Genomic DNA, 20,401 nt, shown 5'->3' on the forward strand with positions numbered 1-20,401 from the left:
GTAAGAGATTCCCATAGAAATATTGTTCAAGTTCCAACAGAGGTATTGAGAAATACCTGAATCATTACCCTCACCCTCCAAACTTCCTCTCTTCTCCAGTAGATTTACATGGAGTTCTGTTTGAAGGAAACAAATAATTTCTTAGAAGGCAGAGTGTTGCTCTCCAAGGTCATTAGTTTTCTTTTCTCCTCTACACCCAGCATCCTTCCCAAAAGCTGTTACAAATTCCATCTGACCCTCTGTGTGGATATTTACTGCTGACATGTGGTACATCTCTTCTTGCATTACATGTAAAGAGAACCTTTTTCAAAGCATCCATTGTTTATAGCTGTTTTTAGTTCCTCTTGCTTCAGGCTCCTAGAACTGGAAAATAGCTAATCAAGGGTAGTGCAGCAAACTGATTTCAGCTGTCTACTCAATGGCTTACACATTTTTTGTGGGGGGGTGGTGGCGGGGCGGTGTACATCCCTCCTTGCCACAGTCGAGACAGGGTTTTTGAGGCAGGAAGGTAATGCCAAAACCCAGAGAAAAACAGCAGTATTCAAGGTGTCCTGCCTGGTGCAGGTAAGCAGAGGTGATGTGGATCAGATTCCAACTTTTTCGGTCATCAGCAGCATTTTTTGAGTACCTACTGTGTACAAAGCACCACACTAGGTGCTTGGAAACCAAAAATAGAAGTAAAAGACATGGTCCCTGCCTTCAAGGAGATTACAGTTTTACTGGGCAAGGCAGGAACACAATTTTTTTAATGGTATTTGTGAAGCAATTACTATGTGTAAGGCACTGTACTAAGTGCTGGGATAGATAATAATAGTAATTATGGTATTTAAGTGCCTACTATATGTTGGGAACTTTAAGCACTGGGGTGGATACAAACAAATCAGGTTGGACAAAGTCCCTGTCCAATATAGCGCATACAGTCTCAATCCCCATTTTATGGATGAGGTAACTGAGACATAGAGAAGTAAAGTGATTTGCCCAAGGTCATGCAGCAGATAAGTGGCAGAACTGGGCTTAGAACCCATGACCTTCTGACTCTCAGGCCTGCGCTCTATCCACTATACCATGCTGCTTCTCTAGATACAAGTTCATCAGGTTAGACACAGTCCATGTCCCACGTGAGACTCACAGTCTTAATCCCCACATTAGGGCCTAGAGGAGTTAAGTGAATTGCCCAAGATCACATAGCAGACAATTGGCAGAGCCGGGACTAGAATCCAGGTCCTATGACTCCTAGGACCGTGCTCTACCCACTAGGCTACACTGCTTCTCCACCGTTATGATAGGTAAGAGTAAGATCAAAGTTTTCAAAGAGAAAAACAAACATAAGCAATTAAATGAAAAGATAAACAGTTATAGAAAAGTACTACTATTAGTAGTAGTAGTGTAGTAGTAAGGTGGCCTGTGGGACAACAGGACCAGATGGGATCAGGATTAATCAGGAAGTGCCTCTTGGTTGAGGCTTTTTAGGAGGGTCGTATAGACAAACTGTCGTATTGTTGACAACTCCACTGATGATTCACCTGCTGTGATTTAACATTCCTGTGGTACTTGGTATCTGTGTGTTTTTTTTAATTACTATTCAAAGCCAGAGTGAGAGCTTGATGCTAGAATACACCTACAAGAATTAGAAATCTGAGCAGGGCATTCTGGCCTCAGATCTGCTTCTGAGTTATTATTTGGCTACTTATTTTTTAGCAAAGCGTCTTAACTGTGCCTCAGTTTCTTCACTCATAAATAGATGTAATAATATTAAAGTTCCCAGAATTAGTGTCAAAATTTAATGATACTTAAGTGCTTTATGGATACAATTTTGGCTTACTAAATAACATACCTTTAAGGCAGAATACTTTTCATCTGTTTAAAGGGAATATATACTGAATTTCCATTCAAGTCTAGCCTAGAGAGATGTGCTTACACTTAACCAATGTTGGGCAATTTTAAGTGAAAGAGTATGAGATGAAATCAAATCCCTTAGACTACACCATGCCTCTAATAAAACTAAACCAAATTGGCTGGATTCATTTTTTTTTCACTGACCGTTTGCCTTGCCTCCCACTTTAGACAGTGTATCTCCACACTATTATGCTTAGATATAACACTCTATATCCACTTATGCTAGGTCAAGTCCAGTTTGGGATTTAAAAGATTTGAAGGAAAGACATGTTCTTAATCACCTGGAAACAGACAAATGTGCATATAAGTGCAACTAAATCCACCATTTATCTGATGAAATCTGCCAAATTGGGCCCCCTAAAAGGGGACCAAAGCTAGTTCACAGAATCAGGAGTTGAGGTACCCAAGACAGGGATGAACCCAATTTTATTTGGTAACCCAGGCAAGTTTTTTGATTAACTAGACTAGCCAAAGTATAAATAACTGGGTTTCTCCTGCAGTGGCCTGTTTCCATCACCTTTTTAAGTTATTTAATCCCAACTGTCATTCCCCTGCCTTGTTAAGAGGCAGTTGCTATTCATCCATTTCTTTTCCACTTGGAGCATACTGAGCTTGCAGCCCTGTAACATTGGGATGGTTTGGCCAAGCAGCAGCCTTCAATAAAACCTTAGCAGTTTGAGAATTCCCGAAGTAAATAAACCAAAGCAAGGGACACTGCTGGAATTTTATATACTCCATTATCATCGTGAATAAATGGAACAAAGCAATTGCTTTTAGTTTGCAGGAAAGTCAATCTTATTTCTTTCCCTACCATGACAACTGATGTATCGCAACACTAACATTACAGCAGGGTAATGCAGTTTGTGAGATATAGCTGCTCTTAAAATCCCAGTATAACAAAAAACAGGGGCTATTCTGAAAGAAGATCCTTTGATTATATAATAGTAATGAATGAAAATACATTTAACTTGGGTCTCAGAGATCATTTTAATTGTCCAGTTTCACCTTTTTGTTACCTCTGAACTTTCACCTCAGGCTCTTGGAAAAGCAATCTGACTTTCATCTTAGTTGTTTAGGACTTCAGTGATTTTATATCGGCATGTGTTTGGATGTGAAGTCCAGCTTTTCCATTTTGTGAACTTGGAAATTTCAGAATTACTTGGGGTTTTTCTTGACAAATACGGAATAATTGCCCCTTGGATGCTCTAACTAGTTTTACCCCGGTAGTCGTAGTAGTAATGGTATTTATTGAGTGCTTCCTGAGTGCAGCAACTGCAGTAAGAGCTTGGGAAGTATAACAGAAACACATGACATGTTCCTTGCCCATGAATAGCTTACACTTTTTTGTGTTGCAGCAAATTTATTGGAATTGATTTGTTTCAAACTCCTCTGTGAGTTGTATTTATTGAGTACTTATTGTGAGTACAGAACACTGTACTAAGCGCTTGGGAGCATTCACCTTACAATTGCTTTTTTGCTTTTGGTGTTTCCTGTTAAATGTGGGGCTATGGGTTGACTTTCCCTTCAACTGCAGAGAACTTTCTTGAGACAGTCCTTTATTTTATCTTCCTCAGCACTTGCTTTATACCAAGAGCTTAACAAGTACCATAGTTATTATTAGAAGAAGTCATAGAAATAGGACTAATAATAGTTGTTCATGTGTAGTGAGAAAGGATTATATATTTCCAACTCTAAGGTTGGTTGCTCAGTACGGGGATGATTGTTGAGGTTTCCTGGATGTGGACAGGGGTGAGGGAGTGCTCCTCTTAGGGGTGAGTCCAGAACATTTAATCCCCAGCTACTTCAAGGAGGGTCAGGATGCAGGGCATTCTGGGATGGGTGTTCCGACTGCCTCACTGCCACTGGGAAATGGTATCAAGGATGCAGCTACAATCCACAGAAATTACCGTCTAATAGATTGTAAGCTCCTTGAGGGGCAGGGGTCATATCTACTCATTGAATTATATTGTCCTGTCCCAAGTGCTTGGTACAGATTGATTGATACAAGGCCTCTGCCCTCTCATTTCTATCCCAATGTGATCAAATTGAACTTTGTGTTAATTGGGAAAATGAAAATTTACTTCACCAACCCTGCCACCTAATACTTTCAAACCCATTGAAAATGGCTCACTGAGCTGTTGCTGCGTGAAATGAATGTGACCCCCTGTCTTTTTTCTGTGTTACAGTGCCCTCACTCAGTTTTTCCAGCTGTTTCCTGAGTATCAGAAGAATGACTTTTATGCCACAGGAGAGGTGAGTTCATCTAATTCCTTGTTGTGAGCATCAAACATAAATCAAATATAATAAATCTTCATGGCCTTTAACTATGTTCAGTGAAATATTTAGTGTCTAATAATGAAAAGGAAAAGGGAAAAACCTACATTTTTACAGTGGCAGACTAGTAACTTCTTGAATTTAGAGGAGTAAAGGCTGTTTTCTTTTTATTTAGAGAAGTAGTTTATTGGGATAAATTATAACTCTTTACCACTTTTGGAAAAAAATGTATATTCAGGGAATATAATGTACATCCAGTTTGTGGACGACAATGGGCTCTAAATGTTTCCTCTTTTTCAAGTGCTCATTAGCATCCAAAAGGAATCTCTAATCAGTTCTGCTGCAGGCAAAATTTTGATATAACAAATATGTCTTATAATGAGAACTTCATTTCAGTGATAGACATTGAAGATGCTGTTGTAAAATCATCTGATTGCCTTGGATATAATGAGCCCTTACTACTTTTTGGAATCGTATTGATTCAGTGTATTGAAGTTTCCCTTGTATTTATTAGCAGTTTTGATAACAAGGAAGGAGAAGGTTTAAATTGTGCAGTAGAAATTTGAAACTTGGTTTATATGGGAGCCTGGATCTTTTCTGAATTTTTTATCCATGCTCTCCTTCCAGTTACCATACATAATAGGAATATGGCTGTATTTTGCAAACATGTGGTGTTCTTAAGTGATCCCCTTGTTGCTGCTTATTCAGACTTGGCCAAGTCCATGACTGGGGGTTCTTTAGCCACATATACCTTAATTCTGACATCGATGTGACATAGCTAGTTATTTTTTAAAACAGTTTGTTTTATCATATGCATTATTCCAGCCATCCAGCTGATATGGATACATTCATATGCGGATATACATTCTAATGTGGATACATTCTAAGCCATCATATACTTAACTTTCAACAAAACTGTCAAATCTTGAATGAAAATTTTGGCTTGTCTGTTTTCTGTCTGCATCGTGGTTTATGCATGTAATTTCCTTGTTCGTGCAGGGAAGAATAATTTTTTTAGCACTTGCTGCTACCATAGTGAATTTTCATAAAGAAGTTTACACCTTCAAAATGCTTAAGAGCTGAAGAACTACAGAATTGTCTTAAACTGGAGAATTGGTTGTTGTAAAAAAGTATTGTCTTAATGGTAGTCACAGAGAATAAATTATTTAATTTGGCAAGGAAACTACCTTGGAAAATGCAAGAGCACAAAAAATGGCCAGTAAAGGAATTATTAATCATTTGAATATTATGTCTACGCAGTCTTCACAGTATTCCTTTTTGATTCATCTTAAGTCAATCACTCTTATTTATACCTGGAGCTTTTTCAAAACAGAAATAAAACATTGTATAGGAAAGACTTCCTTTTCAGATTGCTTAACTTCTTTAAGTCTTTTGGAGAGATCAAAGAAATTTTCTATTTCTCTTTCTTGAGGAAGCTTTTATAATTTCTTTTATGAGTGAGTAAACTCAAACCCACCAGCTTATACTCCTATTTGAATGGGAATTATCCTATGTACAAGAACTGCATTTGTAGATTTCCAACGTTCTTGACAATAATGTCCTCAGATTCTCAGAAACTTCCAGGGCAACATAGACAAGAGTGTAACTAATAATAATAGACTTTAAGTATGACATCCCCTATTATGAAATATAGTTAGTGGTTAGAGTTTGAATAGAGCCATAAGCCACATGCTTTCTGACCTGTTTTGGCTCTGCTTCAACAGCTCCGAAAAGTTCGAACATGCATCTTTCTGATGTGAGATCCACACTGCCTAGTGAAGTAATAAATAGCTTTATGTTTGAACATTATTTTCTACCCAAAAGTAAAGTAACACATTCAAGACCTTCTCCTCAAACCCCTCCAGTTGGGACATCTGTAGTGGAGATGTAACCAGGGTTTATTGCTGTATGCTTTCAATTTGTGTGACTGGGAATGAGTAAACATCTTTGTCTACTTTCCATCTTCCCTTCATTTCTGCTCAGAACGCCAACTGGAATTAATTTTCACTAAAAAGAGAAAAATGTGTCTGGTAACTCACCCCTCCTTGAGGCATGAAAAATCTACTTCAAAAAGGGAAACAAGCTGCATTTAATTCACATAATTAACTTTCTTTAAAAGTGTTATCCTCTCTGAACCAGTAACTGTTGGTGGGACTGCCTTTGTTTCCAAGGCGTAAGGGCTGAGGGGATAAAGTCTGGTTTGCTGAGCATGTAGGCCTTACCTAAGATTGAAACCTGAACACAGGAATAGGTAGGCCTCAGAGGGTACCATTGCTGTCTTCTGCCCAAGAAGCAAGCATTAGTGAGCCTCTAGGGTGTGGATAGATTGACGTAATTGTTGGAGCCTTGCCTATATGTCCATAGTTAAACTCAAGTGTGTCTTTCTGGCCAGTGGACAGGAATAGTCTCTTTAATTCTGCACCAGAGGTTAGCTATAAGAACCAGTGAAGGCAGTGGTCTGAATTAGGGTCTCCAAACCTTGAAATAGCCATCACCAACCTGGAAGTCTCTGCCAAGAATGCAGTATTGAGAATCCCCTTCAAGTAGTTTCTTTCCCTACAGATTGTAAACTCCTAGAATGCAATGTGGCCATTGTACAGACCCCAGTAGTACAGCATATATGAGGATGTTTTTATTTAATAATAATAATAATAACTGTGGTATTTGTTTAGCACTTACTGTGTACCAGGCACTGTACTAAGTGCTGGGGTAAATAAAAGCAAATCGGGTTGGACACAGTCCCTGACCCACACTAGGCTCACAGTCTCAATTCCCATTTTGCAGATAAGGTAACTGAAGCACAGAGAAGTGAAGTGACTTGCCCAGGGTCACAAAGCAGACAAGTGTCAGATATGGGATCAGGATCTATAACCTTCTGACTCCCAGGCCCATGCTTTATCAACTATTCCAACAGAGAGCCCAAGCCTAACTCTGAGTAGAATTTAAGTAAAAATTCAGTCAAAATTTCTATGTGCCCACTTGCAGGAGATTCTTCAAATTATTAATCTTGCATGAGCAGAGACTATGGCACCTCAAAAATTAATGTCCTAACTTTCCCATTCTGTCCAAGTTTAATTCTAATATTTGAAAGATGTACAGTGGGTACCCTGAACCCTGTAAGGATTTCAGTAAAACAGGAATGTCGTTCTAATCGTTTATTTTGCTACTTATAATCTGGACTTCACCAAAATTTATGACAGGAAATTATTAGTTTCTATTCTGGCTAATTGTTTTGCCATTATGGAAAAAGAAGTTGTGATTTTTCTTAAAAGTTTTATAAATATCCTCCTGCTGAATCTGCAAGAGATGTGTGGAAGGCATTGTAATTCTTGCTTTAGACTTTTGGTTTTCTTATCCAGCCTCCGTACATTAGGTGAGTAAGGACACGGGGAAATAGAGAAAGTGGAGTTTTAAAGCTTCTTTTTGCTGAGTTTTGTTTGTTTCTTAATCCTCTGGTTTAGGATAAAGGAAAAGCTGTTTTAGGCAAATACCAGAAAGTTAGCCTTTCTGGCTAAAGTCTTTGTTGGCATATTATGTATACTTCTATATTCAACTGTATATTTAATAGTTTATTTGGGTTTCTCATCCTGACCTATGCATGCTATCTGTTCAGTTGTTGATCTTACCTCTGCCCCCATTATTTGTAAATAATTTGCATCTACCTAGCTCTTCCATAGGGTAGTAAGACCTTGGGGAAGGAACTATTTTTTTTTCTTCCTAGTATATTGTTCCAAGCCCCATTTCAGAGCTCTGCACAAAGTTGCTCCATAAATACCATTGATCGCTTAATTAAGCACCTGTCTTTATAACCCTGTACAAAGTGATATCATCTGGCATCTAAGACCTTAGTTTTTAAGGCAAGTACAATGGCACAGACAGACATTAAAGACCATGCAAAATAAGTGATTGAATTTTGAACAAAAACATTATCCATCCCTCAGTGGTATTTATTGAGCACTTACTGTGTGCATAGTACTATATTAAACACTCAGGAGAGTACAATACAACAGAGTATGTAGACACATTCCCTGCCCACAACAAATTTACTGGCCACCATTAAATGAGCATATTCAAATCTCACAAGCTGTCTGAGGGCAGGGCCATGCCTGCTAACTCTGTTGTACTTTCCCAAATGCCTAGTACAGAGCTCTGCACAGACTAATTATAAACAAGCAAAATGGCAAATGCATTTAGCTGAGTGGTGATTGAAAGGGAGTTGTTTAGAAAAGTGAGATAGTGGGGACAGTACTAAAACTCCAGATTCTCTTAAAACATTCCCTTTTCTGCACAGATAAGTTCCTTCCAGGCCAGAGGGAGGATATGGGCAAGGGGGAGGTGGTAAGGTAGATGAGCAGAGTGGTGTTAGAAGAACAAAGTGAGTGGGCTGGGTTGTAGTAGGAAATCAATGAAGTAAAGTAGGAAGGGCCTGAGATGATTAAAGCCAATAGCAAGGAGGTAGATGGGCAACCACTGGTTGAAAAGTAGGAACTGGATTTTGATTTTAGGTTTGTTTTTTTTAAATGTACTTAAGCAGGACACATCTATCCCTTTTCCCTGCAAACACACTATGGTCTTTCTTTACCTCATCCAGAAATCAGAAATCCTGAGAATTTTTCAAAATTACTGAAATGGGTCTATCCACCGTAGTTGTAGCAGCTCTTGCTAGATTCCTTGTAAAAGCAAAACCTCCGGGAAGCCCAGTAAGAAAAAGAGCAGGTGTGAGAAGAGAAACCACCCGGCTCCTGTCCTGCAAGTTGCCCCTGATTTTCCAGAATTCTGACTGGGGGCTTCCGACAATATCAGGAAGTGGTTCTGCAGCATTTGGGGAAGTGTTGGGGTCAAGAGCAGGTTGAATCTCCTCGCACCTGCTGCTGCTGCTCCCTTAACTGTGATTTCAGAAAGTACTTCTCTGCATAGATGAGAGATTGCATGTAAAGGGGGAGAAACTCTGAGCCCTCAGAACATAGATTTTATTATTTTTTTAAAACAAGGGCTGAAATCACTTGCCCATCTTTAGGTAGACTGGCCAGGAAGAGTTCTCAATCAATCAGTCAATCATTTATTAAGTGTTAACTGTGTACAGAGCACTGTGCTAAGTGCTTGGGAGAGTACAATATAACAGAGTGGGTAGACACACTTCCTGCCTCCAAGAAGCTTACAGTCTAAAAGGGGAGACAGACATTAATACAAGTATATAAATTATGGAGATATATATAGAAGAATGTGGGGCAGGGGGAGGGATGAATAAAAGGAGCAAATCCAAATTATCTAATGGAGTGGGTGTCGATGGAGATTAGAAGGGGACCCAGAACTGAGCCTTGAGGGACTCCCACAGTTAGGGGGTGGGAAGCAGAGGAGGATCCTGTGAGTGCTTAGTACAATGCTCTGCACACAGTAAGCATGCAATAAATACAATTGAATGAATAAATGAATGAAAGACTGAGAATTAGCAGCCAGAGAGATAGGAGGAGAACCAGGAAATGACAGTCAGGGAAGCCAAGGTTGAATAATCTTGAGAAGGGGGTGGTTGACAGCATTGAAGGCAACTGAGAAGTCAAGGAGAATTAGGATTAGTTCTTCTCCCTCAGATACAATTGGAGGAATAAGCAGGGTGTAGATAAGGGAATTGGCAATCAATAAAGAGTATTTTTTGAACATTTACTGTGTGCAGAACACTGCATTGTGTGTGGCAGAGTACAAGCACTTACTTTGTTCAAGGCACTTTGGTAAGCATTGGAATAATCATAACAATAATTATGGTATTTGTTAAACACTTACTATGTGCCAGGCACTGTACTAATTGCTGGGATAGATACAAGCAAATCAGGCTGGACAAAGTTCCTATCCCACATAGAGCTCACAGTCTCAATCCCCATTTTACAGGTGGGATGACTGAGGCACAGAGAAGTGAAATGACTTTCCCAAGGTCATACAGCAGACAAGTGGCAAAGCTGGGATTAGAAACCATGACCTTCTGACTCACCGGCCTTTGCTCTGTCCATGGATACAAGCTAATCAGTTGGGACACAATCCATGTCCCACATGGGACTCCCAGTCTTAATCCCAGTTTTACAAAAGATGAGATAATTGAAGCTTGGAGAAGTTAAATGACTTGCCCGAAGTCACATAGCAGACAAGTGGCAGAGCTGAGATTATAACCCAGGTGCTCTTTCCAATAGGCCATGCTGCTTCCCAATAACTTTGATATTGGTTAAGTGTTTACAAGGTACCCAAGCATTGTACTAAATATCAGCTTTTTTTAACTTTTTGTCTTTCCATTTTGTCTGTTGTGAAGCCTCCCCTCACTTATTCTTAAATTGCAAGCCCTACAACTTCCAGGAGACTGTGCTTCCCTGTCTTCAACAGCATTGGATATGGGTGCTTAATAAATACTATTACTTCTACTAGATGCCCGTGCCTCAGTATATGTCATTGACCTTAGTGTGACATTCACTGTGACATTATCTTGGGAAAAATGAGGCTGATTCAGCCTATTTCAAGAGCACATTGCAAGTTTTGCACTTATGAAAGGAAGGAGAAAGAAAATGGAGTCAGGGTTTAAAAGAGTAAACTGCCTTTTTTCAGTTCTGCTGTCACAGGTTTGGGAAGATAGAATGGTCTCTTAAAAAATAAATAAATAAAAGTAATGCCCCTTTGAGGGAAGGAGACAGCATAAATCTCCATTAACTTAAGCAAACTGAAAATTGGCAGGGGAACAAGACTTTACTATAGGTTGATTCTGTTTGTCTCGAAAAGCACTGATCAAAGCTTGAATGCACTAGAGCCTGGAGACTTTTGAGGTAAAAGCAAGGTCTGATAGAAGCCCTTTTTTCAAAGTTGCTGCACTGTGGTCTTAAAATGAGATGACACACAGGCTAGAAATTTCCAGGAAGTATGGACTTTTCCACAAAACTTTCCCTTTCATTAATTTGTTGAGTTGGCCATTTCAAGGAGTGTGGCCTAAAGTCCTCAAAGAAGACATGGTCCTGTTGTATACTTCCCTGATGTTAGAGTAAGTCAGGACTCCCCTGTTTTAGAGGGGTTTTTTTTAATGATATTTGTTAAGCGCTTCCTTGTGACTCGCACTGTACTAAGCTGTGGAGTAGATACAATATAATCAGTTTGAACACAGTCCCGGACACACAAGGCTCAGAGTCTTAATTCCCATTTTACAGGTGAAGTAACTGAGGCACAGAGAAGTTCAATGACTTGCCCAAGGTCAAACAGAAGACAGGTGGAGCAGCTGGGATTAGAGCCCAGTTCCTCTGACTCCCAGGACCATGCTCTGTCCACTAGGCTACAGTAGTAAAAAAATGTCTTGTCTTCTCCCACTGTTGCAGCTTGTTTTTGTATTTCCCTGATTGATCCCTACCGTTCCACATATCTTGTTTTCCCATCCCCAGTTATCAACTAACTGAAAAGATGCCAAAATCTTGGGGCAGACCTGTGGTGTCTGAAGAAGTGGTGCTTAGCGAGATCAGGCCATCCCAATGATATGAGTCAAATTCCAGTCTATAACATCGGGATTGTGTTCTTGATAAACCTTATGGTAAGAAAATCTATGGTATGGTATGGTAAGGGAGTCAGAAGGTCAGGGGTTCTAATCCCGGCTCCACCACTTGTCTGTTGTGTGACCTTGGGCAAATCACTTCACTTCTCTGGACCTCAGTTCCCTCATCTGTGAAATGGAGATTGAGTATAAGCTCCATGTGGATCAAAGACTGTATCCAACCCAATTTGCTTGTATCCACCCCAGCACTTAGTACAGCGCTTGGCACACAGTAAGTGCTAAGCAAATAACATTATTATTATTATTATTGTTAACAATTCAAACCATGCTCATGCACACAACTTTCTTCCCACAGTACATTGTGTTCTATCCAGGTAGTCTCATGTTGTTGGGAGAATGTTCTTTAATTCCCACATTCACTATAGCCCCATTTTAGTTCCAAAAAAAATAGTGAAAACATACATTGTAGGATACTTCAGCAATTTTCTTTACCCACTCCCCGATCCTTTCTACCAGCATCACTAATAATGAAATGGACTCCTCCCCTTTCCCTTGCCCTAACCAAGTTATGCATGGAAAAAGGCAAAAGTCAGCTAGAGGGAAATGAGGAGAAACTAACAGAAAAGCTCCCAGAGCCACCCAGTCCTCATTCATCTTCTACATCAAAATTCTCAGGTGTGGTTTCTCCTAGAGTAGGCTTTCCTGCCATTCTTGGCCTTTAAGGTCACATTGATTGCAAACACATTTACAGAACCATCAATTGGGACAAGATGGTAGTGGCAAAAGAAAAAAGAACTGGATCCCCCTTGCTGATAAAGGGCACATTTTCTAACCTATTTTTTTTCCCTTTTACAGGCCTGGGAAATTTGAATAGATCTGGTCAGTTAGTCAGTGGATTTAATTGAGTACTTATTGTGTTCAGCCTACTATGCTAAGAGTGCAGTACAAAATGAATTTGGTAGATACAGTCCCTGCGCTCAAGGAACTTACCCATTTGCGGAGATTTCTTCACCCTCTTAGTCAAAAACCATTTTTAGGTATCCTCTCCCCATCTCTGCCCCCTCCCCCAGCCCTCTCCCTCTCTCTCTTTCTCCCTTCCCCTCCTATTTCTTCCCCCTCCCCCCCGCCTCCCTTCCTCCATCTCCCCTCTTTCCCTCTTTTTTTTTCTTAACCCAACCAAGAAATATGCTGGGTTTGGTTTAAGCCTGCTCACTACAGTAATAACTGCCAAAATATGTGAAATTCCTATCAAAGCATTGCTTCTATTATAGTATTTTGTCCTGACACTGTTCTATTTTATTGGAGGGCAGATTTCAGTGTGATTTGGGATCCATTTTTCTTCCTACAGAAGTAGGCCATTACGGTGCTGTAAGTTGGCCAAAAGTTTTGTTGAGACGTTTAAGAGGGGAGAGGGTAATCGTATCCAATAGCAGAGTTTTTTTGATTTATATTATGCTGTAAGCATATGGATAAATTTAGCAGGTCATTACGTCCTCCCAAGAATATGTTTACAAGTACAGTATGCTGCTAGCATGATTTCCATCACTGTTGAACTGTTCCAAACATCAGATGGTATTATCACAGTAATGCCAAATTCTATACTGTGCTGACTCTGATGTTGAGATCATTTCTCTTGTGGGAGAAAGAAATAAATTGGATATCAATCCAGTAAGATTTTCACTCTGCTGGTGAAGCAGGACTCCAGTTTATTTTTTGAGGTTTAGCAGGTAATCTTGGCACATCCACAGGTTAGCCATATTTTTAGAATACAGTTTTTCATGTAGAAATTAAATTTTTTGGTGGGGACAGAAACTATAACTAGCAAAGCATTTAAATACCCTCAGTCATACTCATTACTTAAACATTAGCTCATCAGCTCATGTGCACTTAGTAGGTGCAAATTATTGTACTAAGTGCTTGGTTAAGCACAATACAACAAAGTTGGTAGACGCAATCCCTGCCTACAGGGAGCCTTCAGGCCACACAAGGAGACAGACACTAAAATAATATTTTTGGTCGGCAACTGTCAATCAAGTAGATTCTAGCCCAATCAGTATATTTAAATGAAGTCATAATCTCTTGAAAGAAAAACACTCTGAACAGTCTTAACTTAAAACTTTTCAGGTCTTCTATGCTTTATTTCAAAAATTAGAATCCAAAAGCCCAATGGAAACTGGTTACTGAATTGGCTTTAGCTTTGTTGCAGAAATGCAGGTAGATTAGGCAAATTTTTTTATATTAAGGTATGGCCTAGACACCTGAGAAGAAGCATGGCATAGTGGAAAGAATACAAGACTGGCAATCTGGGGACCTGAGTTCATATCCCAGCTCTTCATCTTGCCTGATGTGTATTTTGGACAAGTCACTTAACCTTTTATAAATTTTTTTATGATATTTGTTAAGCACTAACTTTGTGCCAGGCTGTGTTCTACTCTGGCCTAGATGCAAGATTATCAGGTTGGTCACAGTCCCTGTCCCACATAGGGCTACAGTCTTAATCCTCATTTTACAGATGAGGTAAATGAGGCACAGAGAAGTTAAGTGACTTGTCCAAGGTCACACAGGAGGAACCCAGATCCTATGACTTCCAAACCCATGAGGCCACACTACTTCTCTTGGCCTCAGTTTATTCATCTGTAACATGGAGATAAAATACCTGTGTTCCCTCCCTCTTAGACTGTGAGGCCCAAATGGGGCAGAGACTGTGTCTGATCTGATTGAATGGTGATAACCCTAGTGCTTAGCATAGTGCTTGGCACAGTAGATGCTTATCAAATGCCATAATGATCATTGTTGTTATTATCAATATTATTATCAAACAATGCAAGCATACATAGTTGGTCTGTAATCTAAACTTAATATAGATCTACTCTAATTTCCCGTAGATCCCTTTTTATTTTTGGCCACAAATGACTTTGTTTCAGATCCTTTCTCATTATTTTTGGTGAGCACTATTCCAAATCACAGTTATAAGGATGCCAGCCTTACTTGTCTTTTCTTATTTGATATCTATTTTGATGCCTTCTCTGGTACTTCTGATCACAGAGTTTGGTCTCACATTAAGTCAGTTTACAGTGTTTGAATAACAGGACAAATAATGCAGTGGTGTTTAGAATAGGAATACATCCATTAGTTAATCAGTGGTATTAGTCAGTGAATGGTGTTTATTCAATCAATCAATCCTATTTATCGAGTGCTTAATGTGTACTAAGTGCATGAGAGAGTATAGCATAACAGAGTTGGTAGACACATACTCTGACCACAGTGATTCCGAGTACTTATTTTTACAGATACTGTTCTAAGTGCTTGAGAGAGTGAGAAGCAGCATGGCCTAGAGGATAAAGCATGGGCTTGAGAGTCAGAAGGTCATGGGTTCAAATCCTGGCGCTGCCACTTGTCTGCTGTGTGACCTTGGGAAGTCACTTAACTTCTCTAAACCTCAATTACCTCATCTGTAAATTGGAGATTAAGACTGTGAGCCCTGTGTGGGACATAGACTGTGTCCAACCTGATCATCTTGTGTCCTCCCCAGCACTTAGAAGAGTGCTTAACAAATAACTTTTTTTTTAAGAAAAAGGGTAGATAGACATGATCCCTGGCCTCAAGGAGCTTACAATCTAGAGTGAGAGACATTAAAATAAATCACTTTAGAGGAAACAGCAAAGTATAAGGATGCATATTTAAGTGCTATGGGAGTGGGGTGAGAACCAAAGTGCTTATGAAGTACAGATCCCAAGTGCAAAGGTGATGCAGAAGGAGGGAGAAGAGGGGTTAGTGAAGGAAGGCTACTTGGAGGAGATCGGATTTTTAGAAGCCTTTGAAAAATCGTGAGAGTGGTGATCAGTCACTTATGAAGGGGATAGGGAATTCCAGGCAAAAGGGAGGGCATGAGCAGGGGGTTTACCGGGAGAGAAAAAAGATTGAAGAGCAATAAGTAATTTACTGTACCTTAGAATTTATAGTAGTAATAGGAGAAATCTTGATGATATACCGTAGGCAAAGTTTCAAATCTAATATTGTATAGAGTGCATAGGCAATCTGCACAATAATCCAAAAGCCACAGACAACTGTAGAAGTGCTTTTGTCCAGCTTTCTGCCTTGTACTAAACCAAACTTAAGCTGCCCAGATAAATGGATATTTATCTAATCTGTGTTAAAGGATTGGGGGAAGGAATGAATGAAATAATGTATATCAATCAATCAATGGTATTTATTGAGCTTTTACTGTGTGAAGAGCACTGTACTAGCGCTTGGAAGAATTCAATATAACAGACATTCCCTACCCACAATTAATTTATAGACTTAATTGCCCGAGCATTCTGAAAACTGTCTAGAGAAGATGAAGCAATATATAAAAATCAGCAACTGGAAGAGTAAGAGGAATATTTTGCAATCAAAAATTCTTAGGGAGAAGCACAGAATGAAGAGAAACCCCACTGCAGTCAAGAAATTTTAGTATATTTTTTGCCCATAAGGAAAGTGACTTTAAGGCACTCAGTCACCATACTCCCTCCTACCTAACCTCGCCGCTCTCCTAATAAAATCTAACCTTCACACTTTGCTCCTCTAATGCCAACCTATTCACTATACCTTGATTTCATCTGTCTGACCATCTTTCCCTCTGTCTATTTCTCCACCTCTCTTGTGGCTGACCACTTTGCACACATCCTGCCTCTGGCCTGGAATGCTCTCCCTCTTTATATCTGACAATCACTCTGCCCACCTTCAAAGCCTTATTGAAGGCACAGCTCCTCCAAGAGGCCTTCCCTGACTAAGCCTTCCTTTCCTTTTCTTCCACTCCCTTCTGTGTCGCCCTTGCACTTGAATATGCTCCCTGTATTTACCCCTCCCTCTGCCTCACAACTCTTATGAACATATCTGTAATTTCTTTATATTCATTCATTCAGTTGTATTTATTGAGCAGTTACTGTGTGCAGAGCACTATATTAAGCGCGTGGGAGAGTACAATACAACAATAAACAGCCATATTTCCTGCCCACAAAGAGCTTACAGTCTAGATTAATGTCTGTCTTCCCCTCTAGTCTGTAACCTTGTTGTGGGTAGGGATTGTGTTTACTATCTTTGTTATATTGTTATACTGTACTCTCCCAAGCATTTAGTACAGTACTCTGCACATAAGTGCTCAATAAGTAGTTTTGATTGATTGGTGACCCCTCACATCTGTAGGGTATTTGGCTCTTGGAGTCCCTCCACTTCTGCATGATAATGAAAGTGATGGAGGGGAAACTGAGGCTCACAGCACAGAGGTTCATGACAGCATTCAGGAGACTTCAAAAACACCAATCAAAACGTAAACCTAGCACTATGATGGAGAGTGTTTATACAATTATGTGGTTTCCGGTGATTGGACATGTTTTGGGGAGAAGGTCAAAACATGGGCTGTTGGATTAAACCCCTTGGTACCAAGGATGGCCTTCTGGAAAACTTTTATTCCAAATCTCACGGTCAACTGTTAGCCCAGAAGTAAAACCATGAGAACTGCTTTATAACCATCCAAGTGGAGTATTTCTGAAATGCTCCTGCAAGATGAACTGTAAGGATGCAAATGATGTGAAAAACCACTTCCTTGTCAGGGAAAATGTCATATATATTTGTCTTGTTCACTTTATGTTCTCTAGGGGTTTTGTTACATCATACGGATTTAGTATTCAAAGTGGTTTATGCATTTGTTTTATTATACATTTAATATTATCAATGAATGTGTTCTCCATAAACACAGAGGTCTCATTAGTTCTTTATTCATTACTAAAATGCTTTGGCCAGTTTAGGTGCAGCATCCTAAATGCTTGTCACAGTAGAGTGAGGGAAGCAATTATTAGCACTGGGGCCACTGATAGACTTTAGAAGCAAGCAGAAGGTCACATGCTCAGTTGTTCTTGCCTTCAGCATCTGGGCATGGAGAGAGGAAGGAGTGGTTGAAAACACAGACGACCAGCCACTCTTGCCCATGGCGGCTCCCAGATGCCTGCAAGACAGCCACAGTTGAATGAAGCTGCTTTCTTGAAATCACATTGTGCCAAAGGGTGTGCTTACTGCTGCCATGTCTATCAATCAGTCGATCGATAGCATTTATTGAGTGCTTGCTGTGCGCGGAGCACTGTACCAACCACTTGGGAAAGTATATGACAGAATCGGTTGATGCTTTTTTTTATGGTATTTGTTAAGCGCTTGCTATGTGCCAGGCACTGTTGTAAGCACTAGGGCAGATGCAAGGTAATCAGATTGGACATAGTCCATATCCCTTAAGGGACTCACAGTATTATTCCCCATTTTACAGATGAAGTAACTGAGGCAAAATGAAGTGATTTGCCCAAGGTCACACAGCAGACAGGTGGCAGAGCCTCCAGGACCTTCTGACTCCCAGGCCTGTGCTCTATTCACTAGAACATGTCCCTTGCCCACATTGAGCTTACAATCTAGAGGCTAGTTTGGAATCAGCCCAAGGCAATATTTTGCCTGCAGGTCCAGAATGGTAGGGCTTAGGCCAGATGTACATAAGCCACCATAACATTTTCTCCCAATGGACCACAATTTTTGTTTACTGCTTACCCAAAGCAAATTGTCCTGCAACATTTCTACAGTTTGAGAGAGCCCACTTTTGGAAAACTAGCTTTCACTGAGGCTCTCATTAAACTTTTAAGTAAGATTATAATGTTTGGAGACCTGTCTGAGAGAAGACCAGTTGGTGGAAGAATTGGATTTGTGGTGTTACAGTATATAATTCCATAGGGATTCCAAATTGGGCACTCTGAAATGGATTTTGGACTAATGCAGTCAGGATTTATGGGAATGATGTCAAAAACAGTTAATGAAGCAGTATTTTACTTAGCCTCAATGTGAAGATGATCTTGTTAGTCTAGTCAAATTGCCTGTCTTTGATAAGCAGAATCAACAGATAATGCCTGTGATCTTTAGTCCTATGCAGGGAAATATGTGCCTGCTATCTCTCACTTCATCCACACCCACAATCCCACAGCGAAGCTGAAGATTAACTTGAAGGGAATTGCAATTGGAGATGGATTTTCTGATCCTGCATCGGTAAGTTTATCCTTCTGTTTCCATCTTTGTTTTTTCCTTTAAAAAGGAAAAAAAAGTCCCACTTAATCAGATGGAATGCTTTTCTCATGGTATAGATCTAACGCAGTCAAAGGAAATAGCTTTCCTCAGTTGACTCTCTAATGGCTTTAAGCCTCACACATTGGCCAGATATTTTGAGAAGTAAAGTTATTTTTGAATTTTAAAAATAGCCTTATCCTCCTGATTCCAGCAGCTGATTTAAGAATTGAGGAAGGGAATTTCTTGAAAGTAAATCGTGTTCTGCTAACATATCCATTTCTCTCTTTTGGGTGTTTGTCTGCCTTCCTTTGACTTATCAGCTAATAGGCGGTTATGCTGACTTCATGTACCAAATTGGCTTGTTGGATGAGAAGCAGAGAGAGTACTTCCAGAAGCAGTGTGATGAGATCTTGAAGCACATCAAGAAGGGGAACTGGATCAAGGCCTTTGAAGTATGTGCTGGAGACCCCAGTCCTGCCCTGGAGCTATTAAAACCATCTCAGCAGCGGGAGGGTCAGAGAGAGCATGATGAGGGTCACAGGCTTGTGTTGCTAGAGCTAGGGCTCATTAGGCTGGGGAAGGGAAACGAAGGAAAGCAGAAAGAAAACCATCCATGTTTCTTTTCATTTACTCTGGCCACGTTTTAACCGAGATTGCCTTGAAATGTTTATGTAGGCCTGTCTTTCATGTGCCGTTTTGATTTCTTTGAATGCTTTTTATGCCCCAAAGGCGTAACTTATCATATAGAAATCAGAAGAATTGCAGTCAGGGAAGTGGATGCATATGCTTCAACATATGCTTTAAAACATTTTGAAAGATTTTTCTCCACAGACAGGGTCTCAGCTTTAAAAGTGACCCAGGTCTGGAACAGATATCAGTTACTAAGATTTTAACATGCCTTGATTCTTTGTGCCCAAAGAACTCTAGTTGTGTTTTTATTTCCTTATCATTCTCCTTTAAAAATCATATTTGAGAAGCGGTTATATTCTTACCAGTGATAACAGTTTTATAGATCTTTTCAATCGAAGAATATGTTCCCTGTTGATAGTTAGAAAGTGTGTGTGTTCCCATTCTTCTTGAAAAAGGCATAGAGCGAAATTCTCTCCCTTGGGGACCGCACTGTCTTGCATCCATGAACTGTGTAAGTGGGATCTATTCAGCATCAGATTGGTAGTGCATGAGAAAATATCTGAAAGTTAAACTCCAAGGATTGTCATTCTGAAAAACAGACTTTCATGCCTAGACTTATTGTTGTTGTTATGCCAGTGCCTGTCAGCTAACAATCCTATTCTTGGCACTACCCAAAATGCAGTTTTATCCTTTGTTCAATAGTATTTATTGAGTGCTCTCTTTGTTCTTTTAATGGAAACTTATTATAATAATGATGTTCTTAATTGCTTACTATATGCCAAACACTGTGCTAGTGCTGGGGGAGACATGTACAAGATAATCCAGGTTGGACATAGCCCTTGTCCCACATTGGGCTCATGGTCCAAAAGAGAGAAGAAGAAGGTGTTTTTCAGATGAGAAAAGAAGCCTAGAGAAATTAAATGACTTGGTCAAGGTCACGCATCGGGTCATCGGCAGAGCTGGGATGAAAACCCAGGTCTTGTAACCCCCAACCCTGTGCTCTTTCCACTGGGC

At 39.9% G+C, this 20,401-nt stretch overlaps 1 protein-coding gene across 4 annotated transcripts in view; it reads left to right on the plus strand.

Moving 5' to 3' along the window:
• Window positions 1-20,401, plus strand: part of CPVL (carboxypeptidase vitellogenic like) — a 110,712-nt gene that overhangs the window by 40,255 nt on the left and 50,056 nt on the right. For all 4 annotated transcript variants that reach the window (XM_001511591.5, XM_003430681.3, XM_029070231.2 and 1 more), the window contains 3 exons: window positions 4,083-4,149; window positions 18,617-18,739; window positions 19,078-19,209. In XM_001511591.5, the coding sequence (XP_001511641.2) occupies window positions 4,083-4,149; window positions 18,617-18,739; window positions 19,078-19,209 (322 nt within the window). The remainder of the gene's footprint in view (window positions 1-4,082; window positions 4,150-18,616; window positions 18,740-19,077; window positions 19,210-20,401) is intronic.

This window comes from Ornithorhynchus anatinus, chromosome 8 (assembly GCF_004115215.2).
Source record: "Ornithorhynchus anatinus isolate Pmale09 chromosome 8, mOrnAna1.pri.v4, whole genome shotgun sequence".
Lineage (NCBI taxonomy): Eukaryota > Metazoa > Chordata > Mammalia > Monotremata > Ornithorhynchidae > Ornithorhynchus > Ornithorhynchus anatinus.